Raw genomic sequence first — 21,075 nt, 5'->3', positions numbered from 1 at the left:
AAAATTCAGCTTAAAACAAGTTTATTCCAGACACCTTTCCGTATAGTTCCGATTCCTCCGGAGAGGTGTGGCTGGTGAGCGGACGGGTTGCCGGCCAAAGTGCAGGATCGGCAGCCCAAGGGACCTGCAGATGGCATGGAGGAGGTCAGGCTGGCACTCTGGACCTGGAGGCAGGGCAAGCTCTTGTCTACAAAGGCCTCACGCCTAACGTCCCGACCATCCACCCGACAGGCAAGGGTATGCTTGATGTTTGTTCCCTGAGATTGACAGGACAAGTGCAGCATCGCACGCTGTAGGCACAGAAAAGAATAAATAGAGAAGTTTGTATGCAACCGGACAAGAGCTGCACAGCAACAGTGGCAAGTAACGAGTGTGATGTTCTAGTGAGAATTCAGTGGGTGGCACAATTTTTTAATGTTTTAATCTTTCGAGTTTTGATTCAAACTGGTTTAATGAATGAATTTTACAAAGTGAATAATGTGAAATGGAAGAATACGAAGACATTTTAAATAAATAATTTATTTATTCAAAATAGTTTTCTTACCTTATTCACAGTTTCAAGTTTAACATGAAAAAAAAGGTGGTGGTGGGGGGGAATAGTACCTATTCTTGATCAACTGTCATACAAAGTCAAAGAAAAGCGGATCCTTTCCGAACATGCACTAAATACAGAAACTCGCACGATGGCCAGTCTCCACAAACTGCTGCGCTGATGTTGAAGGAGAGCGGGCTTCCTTCTGTGCGACCAAGAAGGAGACACGTAGATGCACAGGACATTTCCTTAACCCACTGGAACCACTAAAATCATCTGGATAAAAGTTTCCTTGACCAAAGTAACATCATCCAAAATAATTATCTTAAACTCACGTAGCTTAACATATTTCAGAACTGTCTAGCAGTGTACCTGCAGCACAGCGTGTGTGTCAACACTGAGGTACCCTGCACTTCTCAAAGAAAGAACTGCTGGGAGCTCGAAGTCTGATTCTGATTTTAGCACTTCAGATGAAGAAGTCAAAGAACTCAACCATGATCTGTCATGGGAAGAGAGAATCTGTGTTTCCACTGCTGAGCCTGTTTAAGTGGCTATTTCCCTCATATTTAATAAAACGAAGCACCGAATGGACAAACTAGCCTCCAAGAGTGGAAGGCACTGCCTGACAGCATTTCTGCGGCCGGAGCGTCAGGCGCGAGTCACTGCACGCCACCGCCACCTCGAGCAAGCTGATCCAGCAAATGGAGGAGCACGTCGATTCTTTCCAGAAGAGTTGCATTTTTGTTAGCAGTAGCTCTCAAAAGCTGGGAGTAAATCTGCTTGTTGGTTTTGAGGACTCCATCTTCGTCAGTATTACTGCTGTGTTAAAACAAAAATAAAAAAGGAAGTGAAGTGCACCGCGATGCCCACCTGCAGTTCAAAAAATCCAAAAATAAACAGGAACAGGCTGTCACTTTTCACAGGGAAGCAGGTGTTTTGTTTTGTTTTTTTTTTTTAATATTTTATTTATTCATGGTAGACAGAGAGAGAGAAAGAGAGAGGGGCAGAGACACAGGCAGAGGGAGAAGCAAGCTCCATGCCGGGAGCCTGATGTGGGATCGATCCCGGGTCTCCAGGATCGTGCCCTGGGCCAAAGGCAGGCGCTAAACTGCTGAGCCACCCAGGGATCCCTGGAAGCAGGTGTTCTATTAATGCTTATTCCGTACTTACCTTCTTGCATCTACTGCTTATAGGCCTGTCTGTAGACATTTACTTCAATATATCAATTAGAACCAACGTTCCTTCTTTTTACAAATATTTGACCACCTACTGTGTACTGGGAACTGCTCTTGACACTCAGTGGACAAGGCAGACCAAGAGTCCCTGCCCTCACGGCACCTGAGTTCTACTGAGGTAGGAGTGGTGGAACAACGTGCATTACACAAAAAGCAGAGGGCGGGTCAGATGACCACGCTGTGAAGAAGGTCCAGCAGGGAAGGGTTAGGCGCGGGAGGCTGTCCGCCATCTGCTCCCTTCTCTGTGCTGAGCCCAATGCCCCTCAGATCAACCAGCCTGACCGTGGGGCTGCTCTCCGTGGAGCCAGAATTGCACAGGACTGAAGCATGGACTCCAGACTCGGGAACTACTCCACCTCACTGCAGTTCAACTCTCCGAGCTGCTTCTGGTGAAGGATGCCCCACCACTGCCCAGGTGCAGGGTTCTAGACATACTCCACTTAACTTTTTGAACAAAAACTTGTTTGTTCTGAAAATATGTCCCCCACAGGATAGATTCATGGGTTCTATTTATGTCACTAGGAGAAAAGACTACTAATTACATGGCAGTTCATCTCTAGCATCCTTTTTTTCCTTTTGAGTCCAGACGTAATTCAGACCATGACCAGCTAACTGCGGCTCGATTCCTCATACGTGTGTCTACATCTAAACCACATGATAACCCTGCTGCCCCAGAAGGGCAAAGACTAGTAATATTCCTACCTTACAGATGTAAAAACCAAGGCCCAGAAGGACTAAATAGTTTGGATTGGGGTCAAAACATTATGTTCTCTGACTTCAAATGCTATGTTCTTTCCATTTGCCAAAGTACAAATGTTCCCATGTACCCATCAGGCCAGCCACACGGTAAACCAGGAGTCTAGAACCTCCCTCTGGTGCACATCAAGGCTCAGGCTATAAGGAGTCCTCTTCATGGCTCCACTTGCTCCTCCTCAACACCTGTCCATACTGGGGCTGCCCACGGGGCCCAAGCGGGAAGGAGTGTGGGCCCTGCAAAACCCTCCCTGGACCCGTTTCTCTTCTCCCTCTCAGTACTATTTATTTTATCAGGCAAATCTCTCCTCCTGTCAAACCACCCAGGGCACAAAGTGACTATGCAAAATGCATTTGCTGCCTACAGTTCGGGCCTAAGATGGTGATGTTTTTATTTTTGAGTGGGGGTGACATTTACAAAACCTCTGATAACCTTATGAGAAACTTAAACTCCTGACAAATTAAGGCATCAGTACTTAACTATCAGAACCAGTGCTCCAAAAATGCATTCTTCATGGACAATGATACCACATTTAGCTGGGTGCTGGAAGATAACCCATGGCTGCTGGGATCATACATTTACAACATTTGAGATTTGTTCTAATCCTAATCCTGAACCTTAAATCTTCATCTTCCAATTTCTACAAATGATTTCCATTCTTAATGGAAATCAACTCTCATCAATAGTCTCACTAAACCATGAACTCTAACAAGAAAGGTCCCAGCATTTTGCTGGCTTGTCTTTTATCCAAAGGCAACTAACACTCCTTTATTTTCTTTTTAATAATCTTAACCAATTACTAGATGTACATACCTGGCCAGGAATAGCCCATAAATCTAAAAAGATCTGCTCTCTGCACATGGTCAAAGGTTTTCCAAACCTGCAGATATTACTTCTATTTTTCATTCTATGAAACCCCAAAGCCATCAAAAAAAGATCAAGGGGCTCCAGTCTGCTAAAGCAATGAATATTAAAATAGAGTACAAGAGTAAAATTCTTCATTCAAAACGAAAAAATATAACCCAACAGACAAAACAAGCATTTCTAGCAGGACAACAATACTGGTTGCCATAGAGGGAGTTGTCATAAGAAGATTCTAAGAAAATTAAGATTTTTAATTACTAAACTGTGTGGTTTTTTCTTTTTTTTTCCCCAGCAGGGGTGTGGTGGGTAGAGAATAATCAAAACAAAACACAAAATTATAATATTTTCTTTCTTTTAAAGTCTAGTTCTGGGGCGCCTGGGTGGCTCAGTTGGTTAGGTATCTGGCTTTGGCTCAGGGTCCAGGGATGGAGCCCCAAGTCGGGCTCCTTGCTCAGCGGGGAGTTTGCTGCTCCCTCTGGCCCCCCCCCCCACTTGTTTTCTGTCCCCCTTTCTCTCTTTTTTCAAATAAATACATTTAAAAAAGAAAAGTCTAGTTCTGATCTCCCTTTACTCTAAGCAGGAATGCTCACAGATTCATGGCGAGACAGCAGGGTCTCAGCAAGGGAGGCCTTCCTCCTCCTCCCCTCCAGTGACACAGGAGAAACAGTCAATGACTCAGTAACCAGTTTTCTGTTTCAAAGCCTATCAACATATTAACGTATAAACACAAATATCACGTTTAATAGTCTTTTATTTAATAAACCTTGAAAAATGAACACAAATTAGGTAAATAGGATTTTATACATTATGCATGAAAACTTTAGATTACATATTTTCTGCAGAATATTAATAACCTGAAAAAACAGGTTAGAAGACTCTTCACTAAATAAAAATTATTTAAGCCATACATATGATGTTTTTTTTTTAAAGATATTATTTATTAGAGGGAGAGTGCACGAGCGCTCTCGAGGGAGAGAGAATCTTAAGGAGGCTCCGTGCCCAGTGCAGAGCCAGACTCAGGGCTCAATCTTACAACCCTGGGATCATGACCTGAGCTGCAACCAAGAGCTGACCACTTAACCGACTAAACCACCTAGGCACCCTGTAAGTTATGTTTATAAGATATTGTTAAGACTGAACTGTTACCTGTTAGCTAACTACTCAAACTATCAATTTGTGAAAATTGGTGAATCACTGTTTCTCAAATGTATTTATTTATATTGCCACCTTGTGGAAACCAAGGAAAAATTTTAAAATTCTCTACCTGCTGCTGTTAAACAGGAAAAGCCAACTGTGTGTCACTATACACACTGTCCCCCCTCCCCCGCCACGCTTTTTAGTTTTTTGGTTCTTCAGAAGACAGATGTACCTGCTGAACCACAGCACGTACATACTCCCTGCTGGGTGCAGTGACCAGACACAGAGCGGATGCCGAGGATAAACAGCGGGGCTGAGATGACAGGGCGCCTGAGGCTGAGTGCTCCCGCCCAAATGAGAGCTCTCCTTAGGCCACAGAGAATTATCTGAAAGCATTTACTGGAGAGGCTTTCTGCTCAGAATGGAGAGAATAAGAAAAACTATCATTCCCACCCTTTGACAAACCCAGCAATACAAAGCAGGACAACCTACAAGTTCATGACTTTCTATGAATCTATCAAAGAGCTGGGGTTGCCAGACAACCAATGAGTCTGAAAACCAAGGACAGACAGGGCACCACAGAAGTACTTCCATGCCTGGGACAAAGGCAGTCAGGTACCACTAAGAATTTAGTTAAAAGTTACTGAGCTGGTAGAGGCTGATTGAGACCTGACGAGGGAGTGTGGGGCCTCTGAGGGTTGCAGGTATAGGATGAGTTCACCTTGTCTCCTAGGCTTCTCTTCAAGGACTCTGGTGAAAGCCCTAAGAAAGCAACCTTCATGCAGGCTGGGCAAGGGGACCAGCTATAGCTGCAGAAGGGCAGGCAACCTCACCCGGACCCTTTTCTCCATGGAATGAAAACCTTCATCTGCACAGCCTAGTCAAGGTGGGTGGAGGGAGAGGTAGGCAACAAGCAATGGCAGCCTTAGGGTACTGGTGAAAGTCAATGCAGATAAAGCAGTGAGCAGAAAAAAAAAACACTCTACCCCAGGGGTGGGGCAGGAGCTGTGAGACCATACACACAAACCAGGGACTCAGGGACCCAGTCCTGAGACTGAGGCTTACGCAAATCAACTGAGAAGGCCTGACTGGCCCTCTTTCCTTCTCTAAAAGGCTGAAAGCACTGAAGGACAAGTAGGAATGGATTATGGCTGAGAGCTGGAGGAGTATGCAAACAGACTCTTTCCGAGGTACCCCACACCTTCCTTAGGAAAGCCCTAAACTAAAGGTGGAGTAGACATTAAGAAAAACCCTCTGCAGACCTGCTCCACACTAAGCACAGGCACTGCTTGAGGGACATGAAGGCTGCTGGACATGGAAAATAACCAGAGCAACAAAATAATCTCAAACCACAGCTCAGCTCCAGACTAGAAAACACTCAACCCTCCATACTAAAGGCCTAGCATGGGATAGTGTAAGAACTTTCCAGGCATGAAAATTATTTCCCTCAGTCTGAGATGTAGAAAGTAATGAAACAACACATGCCAAGAGACAAAGAACAAAACAAGACTCAGATGTGACACAGATGTTGAAACCAGATGTTGGAACTATCTGATAGATGATTTAAAATGACAATGATTAATACATTAAAAGGCTCAAGTGGAAAATGGAAAATGTGGGCAACATGCATGATCAGATGGGTCACTTCAGCTGAGAGATGGAACCTCCAGAAAGAACTCAAAGGGAATACCAGAAATGAGGAACACAGTAAACAGATAGAGAATGTCTTCGACAGGTTCAACTGTCAATGACACAAAATCAAGAATCAGTGCATTTGAAGGCAGGTTCACAGAAATTACCCAAACTAACCCCCACCGCTGGCAAAGTATAAAAGCAACAAAACATGTAACAGTTGTGGCAAAGAGCAAATGGTCTAGTGTAGATACAACTGGATCCACAGAGAAAGAGAGAATGGAGGAGAAGAAATAAACACACTAAGGAGGGAAGGAGATGTCACCAGACACCCAGGATACACCCAGAAATATCATGTTCAACTGCAGGTGGGGGGGGGGAGTGGTGGGGAGCAGGGAAGAAAATCTTGAAAGCAGCTGGAGGAAAAAAGGCATTTTACATACCTATGAACAAAGGTAAGAATCAGAGTGGGCTTCCTGTCAGAAGGCAAGGGAGGGAAATCCTTCAAGTGTGGAACAAAGAAGTCTGTCAACCTAGAACTCTCTCCAGGGAAAACATTGCCCAAAGCTGAAGGAGGAATAGACTTTCTCAGACATTCAAAATGGAAGAATTCTTTGCTGGTAGATATTAAAGGAAGTTTCTCACGCAGAAAGAATAGGACACCAGACAGAAAGTGGTATCTATACCAAGAAGAGCACTGGAAATGGACTAAATGAAGGTAAAATAAATTCATAGAAAAATAAATTGTCCTTTTATTTTTAATTGCTCTAAAAGGTATCCATCTAAAGCAGGAACAGTAGTAGTATGTTTAAAAGTGAAATGGTAATAACACAACTGATGAGAGGGAAGAACTGGCAGTGATTACCTGAACGTCTTCATACAGCACATGATTAAGGAGAATATCATGAGAAGGTGGCTCCTGATTAAAGATGTCAACCTAAACCCTAGGTCAACCACCAAAAAATTTTAAATGTAGTATAAATAATAAATCAATAGTGAAATAAAATCCAATCATGAAAATGTTCAATTCACTCGAGAAGGCAGAAAAGATAAAACAGCAAGATGATAGATTTTATCTAACTATATTAATAATCACCTTAGATGTAAATGGTCTGAAGATACCAATTATAAGTTTGGATTAAAAAAAGCAAGACCCAGTTATATGTCATTTGTAAGAATCTCACTTTTATTAAAAAGGCACAGTTAGGCGAAAAGAAAGGAAAAGACATTAACCAAAAGAAGGGTGAGTAGCTCTATTAAGATAACAAGTAGGTATCGTATGATAAGGGAGTCAGTTCTCCACGACAGAACAATCCTAAATGTGTCCACATCAAAACAGAGGAAACAGAACTGACAGAACCAAAAAGAAAAACAGATGAATCCACAACTATACTTAGAAAATCCCACTCTTCCCTTAGTAACTGATAAAACAAGGAAGTAGGAAGACAGAAGTCCTGAAAAATACTATACACCAACTTAACTGACACTTCCAGGCCAGTCTATCCAAGACAGCAGATACTCATGTATTTAAAGTGCACACGGAAAGGCAAACCATATTCTAGGTCATAATACAAACATACACAATGCGAAAGAAGAGAAATCATGCAAAGTTATGGTCTCAGCACATACTGGAATTACCAGTAATCCATAATAAAGATTACCTGGAAAGTCTCCATACTTAGAAACTAAGAGCGTGTTTCTAAATAACACAGGGCTCAAGGAGGAAGTTTCAGGGAATATCAAAGATTAGTGTTAAACTGAAAGAAAAAGAAAATACATTTGTGAGATGTAGCAAAAGCAGAGTGAAATTTACAGTAAATGCTTATATTAGAAAAGAGAAAGGGTCTCAAATCAATAATCTAAGCTTCCACTTTAAGAAACAGTAAAAGAAAAAAATCCATAATAAGTAGAAAGGTATAGAGAGAACTGAATAAATCAAGGACACTGAAAATAGAAAAACAATGGAAAATATCAATCGAATAAGCTAGTTTTTTGAAAAGATCAATAAACCTGATGAACTCCTAATCAGAGTAACCGAGAAAGAAAAGAAGACAAAAGTTGGCAATATCAGGAATAAAACGAGAGCTACCCCTGCAAATGCCTTTAGACATTAACAGGATACTACGGGAATACTGTGAACCTATGCACCTGACAACAGATAAAAGACTTTCATTCCTCCAGAAGAAAAAGTCAACTTGAATAGTATTTATCTACGAAGAGAAATTAAACTCATTTTGAAAAACTTCCAATAAAGCCAACTGTAGGTCAAGATAATTTCACTAGTAAATTCTAACAAACCTTTAGGGAAGAAACAATCTAACTCTACACTTCTAAAACCTAGAAGAGCAAATAGTTGCAGATTGATTCCATGAGGCCAGCACAGCTCTAGTACTGAAACCAGACAGGAGCACTACAAGACCACAACTGTGATTACACTATAGGAGAGAACTGTCCTCACAGACACAACAATCCTTGACGGTACTAGCACATGGAATCCCAGGGATGCCTAAGAATGACACATCCCAGCAAAGTAGAGTTTCTCTCAGGAATGCAAAGCTGGTTTAACAATAAAAAAAAAAACTCAATGAGCTCCATCATATTAAGACACCAAAGAAGGAAAACACTGATCCTTTCAACATGTGTACCAATAAATATCTGACAAAAATTTCACAACCATTCATGATAAAAATTAGGAATAGAAGGGAACATCCTCAACTTGGTAAAGGGCATCTACAAAAAAACCACAGCTGATGCTACATTTAATGGTAAAAGAAAGCACACTTTCTCCCAGAGATCCGAAGAATTAGGGTAGACCACAAAAAGGTAGCAAGAGGGAATTTCTGGAGTGATGGAACTTTCTAGATCATGATTTTGGCAGAAGATGCATGTCTGTGTTTGTCAAAGCTTGAAGAACTATACAGCACCAAAACTAAATTTTACTACAGATAAATTAAAATAAATATAGAGACAAAAATGATCTGTACCTGAATATTATAAATTGATAAAACACACAGAACAGCTGATAACAGTATATATGTATGGTAATTTTTCCCCCTATTTTCCAAATTTGTAATATGGTCAGATTGTACTTATATTTAAAAAAAAGAGGCCAGCCCGGGCTCAGCGGTTTAGTACCGCCTTCAGCCCAGGGCGTGATCCTGGAGACCCAGGATCAAGTCCCATGTCGCGCTCCCTGCATGGAGCCTGCTTCTCTCTCTGCCTGTGTGTCTGCGCCCCACCCCCCCCGTGTCTCTCATGAATAAATAAATCTTTAAAATAAATAGATAGATAGATAGAAAGATGTGTTATTTATATTACCTTCCTGATCTAGTACTTAGTACTAGATTTTCAAGTTAAATTAATAATGCCAACATAGTAACTCTGGCAAAACAACAGAATTGGACAGACTGACACAGGTGTTAAGAACATTTTTTGCTGAGATGCTTATGCTTTTCTCTTCACTAAGTTCTTGGCTTTACAGAGATTTTCAATGTTCTGTTATTTCCTTTCTTTTTTTTTTTTTTTTAACTTATGATAGTCACAGAGAGAGAGAGAGAGGCAGAGACACAGGCGGAGGGAGAAGCAAGCTCCATGCACCGGGAGCCCGACGTGGGATTCGATCCCGGGTCTCCAGGATCGCGCCCTGGGCCAAAGGCAGGCGCCAAACCGCTGCGCCACCCAGGGATCCCGTTATTTCCTTTCTATTAGTGCATTTGGTGCTGAGTATCAAACTGCAGTCCTGACTTCCCACTACAGACAATGGTGAGTTACTAGAAACAGTGGAAGTGATTCCACTGAAACAATGATTCCAGTGTCATTCATCTCTCTCAGGGAAAACATTAAAACCAGAAGAGTACTTACTCTTAGGAAGCAAGATCTGTTTCTATAGCTTCACTATGTAGTAGGCAACATGGAAAGGAGTCTCATTTGATTTACCAAGTCAGGAAAGAGCACCACTTAAAATTCCTGATCACCCACATAAAGGACAAGAATGAATACAACCTATCTTTTCATAGGGTCAGTAGAAATTATTACCTTTCTACAGGTAAGGAGCTGGAAAAGAAATTTCCATAAAGAACAATTTGATTTACCTTGTTTTCTTCTTAGTTGAAGACAGCAGCTTGATGGACTGAAGGAGAAGGAATGACAACCGAGATTCAAATATACTGAGGAGCTTGATCACTTCTTCTCGATTAAGACTAGGAGAGGAATCAGCAGCTGGAGGGGACTCATCGCTCTTAGGCTAAGAAGAAGAAGAAGTCACTTCACCTAAGCTACCCAACAACGACAGCTTTATACTGAAGCAAAAGGACTGCAGTTTCATTCACCAGTAGACTTTTTAGCCAAAAACAAAACAAACAAAAAGGAAACCCCAGGTCCTTTGTTTTTCTCCAAGCATAGCCTGTTGGTGGCAGAGGCTGTGATGAACCCCCTACCCCAGAGATCACTCTGATAGATTAAAGCCTGTGAAAAATGTCTTACACATAACAGGCACTTACGTAGAAGAAATTAATACTGAATGGAAATCTCCTACTTTGCAACACTGCACACTAAAGGCCCAAGATGGAAATGGGCACGATCCAGGGTTGGACAAACCCGGGCTGGAGGAATAACAGGCTGGTTTACCATGGGGAGTCAGGGAAGCTTTTAGCAACAGCAGAAGGCAGCATGAATGCTGGAATGCCAGGCAAACTGGAAATGCTTTCCAAGGAGCTTAAGCCCATTCATTGTTCAACTGCTCCCTGGCAGTTTAGTAGAAATTATAAAAGAGCTATATGCCTCTTTCTTTTTTTTTTTTTAAAGATTTTATTTATTTATTAATGAGAGATACAGAGAGAGAGAGAGAGAGAGAGAGAGAGGCAGAGGCACAGGCAGAGGGAGAAGCAGGCTCCATGCAAGGAGCCCGATGTGGGACTCAATCCCGGGTCTCCAGGATCAGGCCCTGGGCTGAAGGCAGCGCTAAACTGCTGAGCCACCTGGGCTGCCCCTGCCTCTTTCTTTCTTTCTTTTTTTTTTTTTTAATTTTTTTTAAAAATTATTTATTTATGATAGTCATACAGAGAGAGAGAGAGGCAGAGACAAGGCAGAGACATAGGCAGAGGGAGAAGCAGGCTCCATGCACCGGGAGTCCGACGTGGGATTCGATCCCGGGTCTCTAGGATCGCGCCCTGGGCCAAAGGCAGGCGCCAAACCGCTGCGCCACCCAGGGATCCCGCCTCTTTCTTTCTTAAAAACAAACAGTAAAACAACAAAAAAGAAACAATTTGAAAAAAAAAAAACAAAAAAAAACACAACAGAGATGTTATACTCCTGGGGTCTTACTAAGCTGTATGTGGTTATTTAAAGAAAAAAAATTTTAATGCAAAAGATATAATTCTACCTTAGAGTTTAATAATTCCATCAAGAAAATACAATAGGTCACTATTAGTGTGTTTTATGCAAAACACATACATGTCTGTATATACATATACACACGTAACATACATAACATACATAAACATATATGCCATATGCTCACTATTTAGCCTAAAATACACAAAAAACAAAGATAAATATAGTTTCCATTTACCTGGTCAAATTCCTCTACAAGCTCCTTTCTGATGAGCTGGAATGCATGCTTAGTTCTCACCATTATATCAAGAGCCCCAGATAGTGTTTTTAATTTTCCAACATTGCTATTCTGACCTAGTGTGTCAAACACAAAAATGATCATTCCTTTAAATATAAATCTAGAAACTCATCCAATGTCAGGGGATTAATGAAAACTGATTTTAAATGCTATTAAAAGGAGCTCATGAGAATCTATACAAATTTTCTAAATCCAACTTTTAGTAATCATCCCTAGATAAAAATATTAAATCTAGACAAAGCAATAAGTAACAATTACCAGTAGGTTCTATCAGGGTGAGAATACAACCTATCTGAAATAAGACCTGACTGCGAGGTCAAAGAAACCAGATGGGACAACTCTGGTCCAAAAGCCTCCAAATGCATATGTAACTTTTCTCAGGTACTCAATTTTTAAACATCTTTTTAAAAGAAAAATTAACCATACTCATCATCTTAGCAAATTTGTTCCCAGTATCTCTCTGTTTTTATGAAAATGATGCCTGCTGTCTTGAAGGAATTCAAACACGGCAGGAAATTTGAAGATGCAAATGAAAAAAGGCCATCGAAAACCTACCCTAGAAAGAGCTACTGTTAATCCTGCCATCTAGTATACAATGGCAAAAAGTTAAAAATATTTTCAGTAAAGAGTTTTGTTTAAAGATTTATTTATTTATGGAGGGGCCAGGAAAGGACAGAAGGAGAGGGACAGAAAAGTCTCAAGCAGGCTTCACAGAGGTGGAGTCTGACGTGGGGCTTGATCTTATGAACCTGAGATGACAATCTGAGCAAAACCAAGAGTTGAATGCTCAACTGACTGCACCACCCAGCTGTCCCAGTCAAAAGTATTTTTAAGAACTGTTTTGAAGGGGTAATACATCCTCAAAATGTATAAAGCCTAAATCGGGAAACAGTGAAAGCTCTCCTCCTGGCCCCCATCATGCCCCCAGAGGCAGCAATGTTATCACTTTCTTGTGCATCCTTCAGGGATACTCTATCTAATAAAAGAGTCATCTGGGATCCCTGGGTGGCGCAGTGGTTTGGCGCCTGCCTTTGGCCCAGGGCGCGATCTTGGAGACCTGGGATCGAATCCCACGTCGGGCTTCCGGTGCATGGAGCCTGCTTCTCCCTCTGCCTGTGTCTCTGCCTCTCTCTCTCTCTCTCTCTCTCTCTCTCTCTGTGTGTGTGTGTGTGTGTGTGTGACTATCATAAATAAATAAAAATTTAAAAAAAAATTAAGAAAAAAAGAGTCATCTATCTGGTTCAGTATTACATTTAATTTAAAAAACAACTGAAATAAAATCAAATGAACAGCTGTTACTTCAGAGAAACTTTTGTTTCTTTACCACACAAGGGCTATTTCTCCAAAGACCCCTCCTGCAGAAGGGGAGCAGGTGGACAAGGATAAGAGAACTCAGGGAAACAGATTCAGTGTGGAGCAGCCACTCCCTCCCTGCTGTGGCCTCACCCCAATGCAGCAGGCTCATTCACCTTCCTCCTTCTCTTCCCTTCCCATTTAGCTCTGCCTTGCTCAGGATCTACAGTTCTAGTTCCACAACTGCCAGTATCCACTGTATGTTTATAGGTATTCAATGGGATCATTGCTCCAGGATCACTCCTTTTCCCTTCCTACATTGTTCATAATGATTTACATCTCTAACGGTCTCAACAAACTTGTCAGTTTTTTCCAAATAAAGAGAGCATGGCTGTATTTCAATATTTCTATGAATATAAAGGGGTCACGGAACATAAATTCATTTTTAAAAAAGATTTTATTTATTTATTAATGAGAGAGAGAGAGAGAAAGAGAGAGAGCGCGTGCGCGAGAGAGCGTGGCAGAGACACAGGCAGAGGGAGAAGCAGGCTCCACGCAGAGCCTGATGTGGGATTCGATCCTGGGTCTCCAGGATCAGGCCCTGGGCTGAAGGCGGCACTAAATCGCTGAGCCACCCAGGCTGCCCTCAAATTCATTTTTTTTAAATTTTTCTCTATTTATGATAGTCAGAGAGAGAGAGAGAGAGAGAGAGTCAGAGACACAGGCAGAGGGAGAAGCAGGCTCCATGCACCGGGAGCCTGACATGGGATTTGATCCCGGGTCTCCAGGATCGCACCCTGGGCCAAAGGCAGGCGCCAAACCACTGCGCCACCCAGGGATCCCTCAAATTCATTTTCTAAAAAAGTGTAGACTTCTCCTGGCTTCTACCCAAAGATGTTAACTATGGGCAAATTTAAAGGAAAACAACATTGTTTACATTCAAGAGAGATCTCTGGTCTGCCTCACTCTAAGACAATTCGACACTAAGTCAAGTCAATGTACACAAATCTGCGAAATAAAAGAGTAAGACTCACTGGTCATTTGGAATTCTGCAAATGCCACTCTTTCTAACTGTACTCGAAGTAGTTCACAGGGAGCGTCTTTGAGAAGCTGAAAAAGCTTAACAGCTTTGCTGTAATGAAGATCTGCCAGCACCCGGTGCTGCTTCCTAAGATGTTCATCACCAACCTAGGATCAAAAATAAAATAAGAAGACAAACCTTAAAGCTTGGTTTCACCATAACTACTTAACCAAGTCTCTGGATCATTAAATGTTATTTAGAGTTGGGGTGCCTGGGTGGCTCAGTGGTTGAGCACCTGCCTTCGGCTCAGGGCGTGATGTGATCCCAGTCCAGGGACCGAGTCTCATATCGGGCTCCCTGCAGGGAGCCTGCTTCTCCCTCTGCCTGTGTCTCTGCCTCTCTCTGTCTCTCATGGCTAAATAAATAAAAAAAAAAATATATATATATTTAAAGAGCCATTTAGTGCCATCGTTTTATAGTTTTAGTTGTTACATTTAGGTGTTTAATCCACTTTTGGTTAATTTTTGTATATGATGTGACACAGGACAGTCCCCCCATGTGCTCTGCACGTGGACATCCAGCTGTCCAGGCACACTTTGCTGAAAAGACACTTTGTTCCCCATTGTGTCTACAGCCTGCTCTTGCCTTGAGGATATTAGACCATCTGGGCAAGCCTGAATTTTGGTTAGGACCTCCTATGGCAAGGGGAAGAGTCCTGGGCCAGCTTAAACTGAAAAGAAATCCTTTTTCATTAAGCTAGACCTCAAAGGACAGCATTCTCAGGATAAGCGCACTCAGAAGAAGGCCCACTCCCAAGGGACTGCAAGGTAAGTTGTCTTGGTCCTGAGCTAAGAAAAGAAAAACAACAACAAACACACACACAGCCCTGAGACACTTCAAACACAAAACTCTTGGCCACGCAACCGCTCTGGAGAAAGGTACCTTCAATCTGGGCCTCAATGTATTCTTAGATACCCCTGCATCTAAGCACCAGGATTTAGGTACAAGGCAGTTCACAGCCGATTACTTCTAACAGCCTCACATTGAAACAACCCAAAGATTCAACAATCATAGAATGGATAAACGGTGATATATTCATTAAATGACTTCTAGGGAACTGAGAAAATGCACCAACCCGGAGGAATCTTGAAAACATCATGTCCAGTGAAAGGCAATAAACCACAGAATATGTACAGTGTGATTTGTCCTGTAAAGTTCACCCACTGGGTAAAATGTAAACATACTGTTTAAGTGGTAAAACACAAAAGGTATGGACAGACTGGAGAACCCAGGATAGTAGTTATTTATATTTTTTAAAGATCTTATTTATTTATTCATGAGAGACACACACAGAGAGAGAGAGGCAGAGACACAGGCAGAGGGAGAGGGAGAAGCAGGCTCCATGCAGGAAGCGCGACGTGGGACTCGATCCAGGACTCCAGGATCACGCCCTGGGCCAAAGGCAGGCGCCAAACTGCTGAGCCACCCAGGGATCCCCCCAGGATAGTAGTTATTCTCAGTGGGTCTAGAGAGAGACTCATTGGGGAGGGGGCAGCACACAGAGGATACCTAATTTCTCAAACTAATAGCCAATCAATTATAGTAGAGAAAAATATGCAGCACAGGTGAGAGGGGAAAATCCCCTACACTGCAAGTTTTTCTAAAGCAGCTAACAGAATAGCTGACATTTAAATAGATACTGAAACATAAGCAAAGCACCCTGAACATTTTTAAATGGACCTAAGCTTCAGTTGGAATGGCAATACCTGATTTCTCAGACAGCTGTGGTACATGGACGCCAGCCTGTGATGGATGGTCGCAGCTCGATATTGACAAAGAGGCTGTCGAGCAGACACGGAGTCCACATCACAGTATTTCAGGGACTTCATCATAGCTTCACTGACTTCTTTTTCAATCTGTTTTTTTTTTTAAGGGGGAGGAAGAAAAAAATGACAAGCCTATAATCTTAAATAAAAATATTTAAATACTGCTTGTTATGGAAAATATGCGTAATATCTGTTAAAGGCATAAATGAAGACTTCTTTTATAGCCGCATAAATTTATTACCTGCTCCTGAGCTTTTCTAGATAATGGAGCATAATCTTGCTGCAGAGTTGCCATAGTGAAATAAGTAGTGGACAACTCCCAATTCACTGAATCCCAAACAGCCGGGTGTATGTCTCGTGTTCCCAGTGACCTCAGAGCTTTCAAATAATAATCAACAGCCTGTAAGGGAGGGAAAGGTACAGTTCTCAGTCTAAATCTATTCCAACAGCATATGAAAATAAATACTTTAAAATCACCCAGATGTTAATTTGATGTGGGAACAATTTACAGAGGGGCAGTATTGTGAAGAAAGGAAAAAACCCTAACAATGAAACTTTCAATGAGAAAAGCCATTTAAAATGGACTGTATGTCACTCCACATGCCCACAGTTAAGACCAGCATAAGCCTTAGTGCTGACTCATGCTCATTCATGAAGATGCACTTCTGTTTATTTTTCCTTTCTAAATGAAAATTTGTTTATATAACTAGTAAGATAGAAAAAAAATTGATGAGCCTAAGGATAAAAAATTGCTGGATCTGAGTGTAAAAAGCAGCAATCTCTTCCATGTTCTACCACCTGCAGCCTGAAGGGCATGGCCATTATATTTAAGCAAATAAAATCACATTCAATTTCATCACCCAGCAATAATTTCTACATTTCTTATCTGTATCTATCTACATTTTTTTTCTGTGTATCTGTGAATTTAATAAAAGAAAGTCTCTAACAAGGTCACTTTTATTTTAAAATTTCCCATGCCATGGGGCACCAAGTGGTTCAGTTGGAGAAATGTCCAACTCTTGGTTTCGGCTCAAGTCATGATCTCAGGGTCGTGAGATGAGCCCCGTGTTGGGCTCTGTATGTCAACTCCCTTCCCCTCTGTCCCTCCCTGTACCCCTCTCCCCAATATTTGCCTTTTCTTCCTACTGGGACAGTTTATTTTCAGTGATTATCTTATTTTGTTTTATTTACTTGTTCTTAAAGTAAGTACCACGCCCAACGTGGGGCTCGAACTCACAATCCCAAGACCAAGAGTCATGTGTTCTACCAACTGAACCAGCCAGGTGCCCCTGTCTTCAATGATTCTTTATATATGAAGGGTTTATCAACCTCTGATCTGTCCTAGGTTATAAATATTTTCACTAGATTGGGGTTTGCTTTTTGATTTTGCTTTCTGTTGTGCATTTGAAAATCGTTATTTTTATACATTTAAATGTATCCGTCATTTACTGTGATTCCTGCCTATTGTGTCATGCTGGAAAGTCCTATCCCGTCTCATCACATGAAGCTCCTCCTCCACTTCCTGCACTTTCTGTTATCCTTCTCCACGTCAGCCTTTAATCCACCTGATGTCTTCTCTGCTTACGCCAACATGATTAAGTGAAGTCATCTTTTCAATATGCCACCTTCAATACTAAATTCTTAGCATCCTTCGGTCAGGCAGTAAGTGTTTTGTCTGTCTCCTCTGCCATCACCACAGTTCTAATTAGTTTTAAAATATTTTCATGGTGCAGTAGCAAAGATAAATGACAATTAGGTATAAATGGATGAGGTTCAACATGCAAGCATGTTACCTTATTATAATACAAGCCTTCTTCTGGGGAGAATTCCCGCTTAAATTCGTCCCCAGCACCACAGTGTGCCTGTGCACAAATCCGCATGAGTCTCCCCGTGTTACACAACAGAAGGGCAGCATTTGTGGCATCATCAATTGACTCAAAGTTGTGAATTCCTTTTTCAAAACATGAAAAGCTTTTTTTCCACAACTGTTGTTCTGCAGTAGACACACTTTTGCTCACTTCACAAAAAAAAAAAGAAAAAGAAAATCACATGTAAGCAGACATCATTGTCAACCCCGTGTGTCCCAGAATGGATGAGAGGAGGGGGACAGGGACAGGATGGCTAAGGAACCGGCTACAAGGAGCCATCGCAGTGACCTGCTCTCATCACACTCCCCTCAAATTTATGATGAGGCCCTAACCCCAATGTGACGGTATTTGAAGATAGGGCCTTCAAAGAGGTAATTAAAGTTAGCCGAGATCCTAAGATGGGGCCCTGATCCCACATGACTGGTGTTCTTCTAAGAGAAACAGATACCAGGGACATGCACAGAGAGAAAACCAGGTTAAGGACAACACGGCAAGAAGGCAGCCATCTGCAAGCCACAGAGAGAGGCTTCAGGAAAACTCAACCTTGCTGGCACTTGATCCTGGGCTTCCAGCTTCCAACTTGTGAGAAATACCATTTCTGCTGTTTAAGCCACCCCATCTGTGATAATTCTTTATGGCAGCCTGAGCAGACTCACATAATACCCTCTTTCACTATGAATTGACTGATATGAAAACAAGCAAAAACATGAGCAAAGCCCTATTTTATAAAGATTCAAAACATCTTGTCCCACGGATTTGTAAGAGGTATGATCTGTGTTGTATCTAATTCTCCTAGGTTTCTACCACTTTGCAGCTCCTTCACGGACTTCCTCCTCCAGAGGCACCTTAAAAGCCCAGGTTCTTATTTCTCAACTAAAAAAAATACACACACACACACATATATAATAATGAAACACTTTAAAAAGCATGATCTTCGTGTCCCCAAGCACAGTTCATAGATGACCAGGAACACACACACTTCAACTTACCTGCTGTCCCCCTTTCTACCACAGCTCTTTTCCTTCCTCAGGCTGGGTGGTCTTTACATTTGCAGCTTTTTTTTTTTTTTTTTCATTTGCAGCATTCTCATAGATTCAATCATCTCCTCCCCACATCATCTGAGTGTTGCCCGGCCTATGTCTTGCTAACCCAAACAGCTCTAAATACAGGTTTCTAGTCAACAACTGAGCTAGACCTTCCACTCACATGTCCACACAGATCTCAAACTTGACACAGGCCCAAATCACAAAAGACCACCTGCTGCTACTCTTACCGTCCCCTGGACCCTGTATGTCTAGTCCTTCTCAATCTTTCCTGTATCTGCCTATTGATATCGTACATCACATACCAATCTACTGAAACCACACCTTCTTCCCCCAAACCCTCTAAAAACCCCACATCAGTAAATGTCTCCTTTCCCCCTCTTCTACTTTACTGCATCTGTGCTTATAGCATTTTTCAAAGATCTATATTTCTTACTTTAAGACTTTTTATTTTTAAGTAATCTCTATACCCAACATGGGGCTCAAACTCACAACCCTGAGATCAGGAGTCACCCGCTCTACTGAGCCAGCCCAGCTCCCCAAAGATCTGTAATTCTATCTCTTCCTGACATGAAAGAGAACTATGTTTTAGTCAATGACATATCCAGGAAATAGCCTAGCAGAGGCTGGCTGTGCATTTCACTTCTGAACTGATCAGATGAAGAAGGAAGGACAACGAAATGATGAATCTCAAAGAAAAGTGTTTTTTTCCTGTTTTTATTTCTCAAGAACTTAATAAAAGATTCTTCAACAGAGCAGTCCTTTCTACATAAAGTACCACAATTCTTTGCTCGGATCATAAAACCAGCACGATTTTCTGACAGAAGTGGCAATGAAGAGAATATTCCAAAGAGATACTCACCCACTCTCTCGCTCTGCAGTGCAGCAGCCTGATTCATGTAAAACACGCCCATCTCATTTCTAATGTTACCCATTCTCTTCAACACTTGTACATAGTGTTCTGGGTTCTGGCTTTTTAAGTCACTGAATTGCAAGATTTCATTAGCAGCTTCATAACATTTACAACTAACTGAAAGCTGACTCTCTAAGTCTGTAGACAAATCAGTTGCCCACGCAAATCCTTGAGAGAAAAAACAGGAAACATTACCGTGAGTTCTGAGAACCCTTATTCTCCTTAGTATCCATATAATCTCATACTTTTAAGACAGTAAAATAAATCCAAAATGGTATGAACCTACTAAGATTCAATCAGTACAACTAAAATTTTAAGTTTCACAGTAAAGATCCTTTAATTTAGAAAACTGTATTTTCTTGGACTATTACTGTTTGAAAAAGAAAGAAAAGAAATATTTTCCTGACTAAAAATACCAAATAATTTCCATGAGCTGGATTTTATCAAGTACACTTGCTGATAGGTGCAGACTTAAAGTTGTTCACTGATACAAGGTAAAACTTTTTTTTTTTAATTAACGGGAATAGTTCTCAAAATAAAGCTCTAATTGCTACTAGAGGCTACTTACGTATGTTATGGTTTGCGTATCAGTTTACCTCACTGAAGCTGCTGCTATCTAAGCTCTCAGAGACTTAAACATGGCATCATCTAGTGGAACTGGAATAAACTTAGGTACAGGGCCCAAATTCAAGGGGAAAAAAGGGAGCACTCCTGCTGATAACACAGCCATATGTGAGAGAATGTCTCTCTCACAAGGAAGTGATTTAAAGGAAATGAATTTGATGAAAGCAGTAAAAACAGTGAAGATTTTCTCACTGAGTATCTGAAAATAAAATGATCATTTGAGAAACTCAGAAGGAGAGAAGGTGAAGAGGGCAAAAGTGAGGAAATACTCCATTCCTCCCCAATGTACTTCTCTAGATGGTAAGAGAGATGGATGGATATCAAGTAACATCAATGCTTTAAAAGCAAAATACGACAATGCAATGATATGTTACAAAGATGATTTTGTAGCTCATTTACTGCCCTGACTTTAGTGAGCTTATGACTGTACTAAGTATAAAGCCGCTGTGGATGATTTCTCCTATTTCCTAGTTTTAAAATCTGACAACTCCAAAACAAAGTAAAATATCCAGTAAGACAGTCAGCTATGAACTAAGTTTTAAAAAATGATCTCTGGGGATCCCTGGGTGGCGCAGCGGTTTGGCGCCTGACTTTGGCCCAGGGCGCGATCCTGGAGACCCGGGATCGAATCCCACGTCCGGCTCCCGGTGCATGGAGCCTGCTTCTCCCTCTGCCTATGTCTCTGCCTCTCTCTCTCTGTGTGA

General features: G+C 41.6%; 1 protein-coding gene across 4 annotated transcripts in view; it reads right to left on the bottom strand.

The window, feature by feature from the left end:
* Nucleotides 1-499: 499 nt before the first annotated feature.
* EDRF1 (erythroid differentiation regulatory factor 1) overlaps nucleotides 500-21,075 on the bottom strand; it is a 42,655-nt gene continuing 22,079 nt past the window's right edge. For 2 of the 4 annotated variants that reach the window (XM_055346344.1, XM_055346346.1), the window contains 8 exons: nucleotides 19,697-19,915; nucleotides 17,717-17,940; nucleotides 16,165-16,323; nucleotides 15,864-16,013; nucleotides 14,111-14,264; nucleotides 11,724-11,839; nucleotides 10,246-10,397; nucleotides 500-1,351 (listed from right to left, as the gene is read on the bottom strand). In XM_055346344.1, coding sequence (XP_055202319.1) covers nucleotides 1,192-1,351; nucleotides 10,246-10,397; nucleotides 11,724-11,839; nucleotides 14,111-14,264; nucleotides 15,864-16,013; nucleotides 16,165-16,323; nucleotides 17,717-17,940; nucleotides 19,697-19,915 — 1,334 coding nt within the window. In that variant the 3' untranslated portion in view covers nucleotides 500-1,191. Of the gene's footprint in view, nucleotides 1,352-10,245; nucleotides 10,398-11,723; nucleotides 11,840-14,110; nucleotides 14,265-15,863; nucleotides 16,014-16,164; nucleotides 16,324-17,716; nucleotides 17,941-19,696; nucleotides 19,916-21,075 lie in introns of those variants that run through there. The other 2 variants (XM_055346345.1, XM_055346347.1) reach the window with 2 other exon arrangements.

Source organism: Nyctereutes procyonoides, unplaced genomic scaffold, assembly GCF_905146905.1.
Source record: "Nyctereutes procyonoides isolate TBG_1078 unplaced genomic scaffold, NYPRO_anot_genome, whole genome shotgun sequence".
In the NCBI taxonomy this organism is placed as follows: Eukaryota; Metazoa; Chordata; class Mammalia; order Carnivora; family Canidae; genus Nyctereutes; species Nyctereutes procyonoides.
The sequence above is the reverse complement of the archived record's forward strand: the minus strand, read 5'-3'. Positions and strand labels throughout refer to the sequence as shown.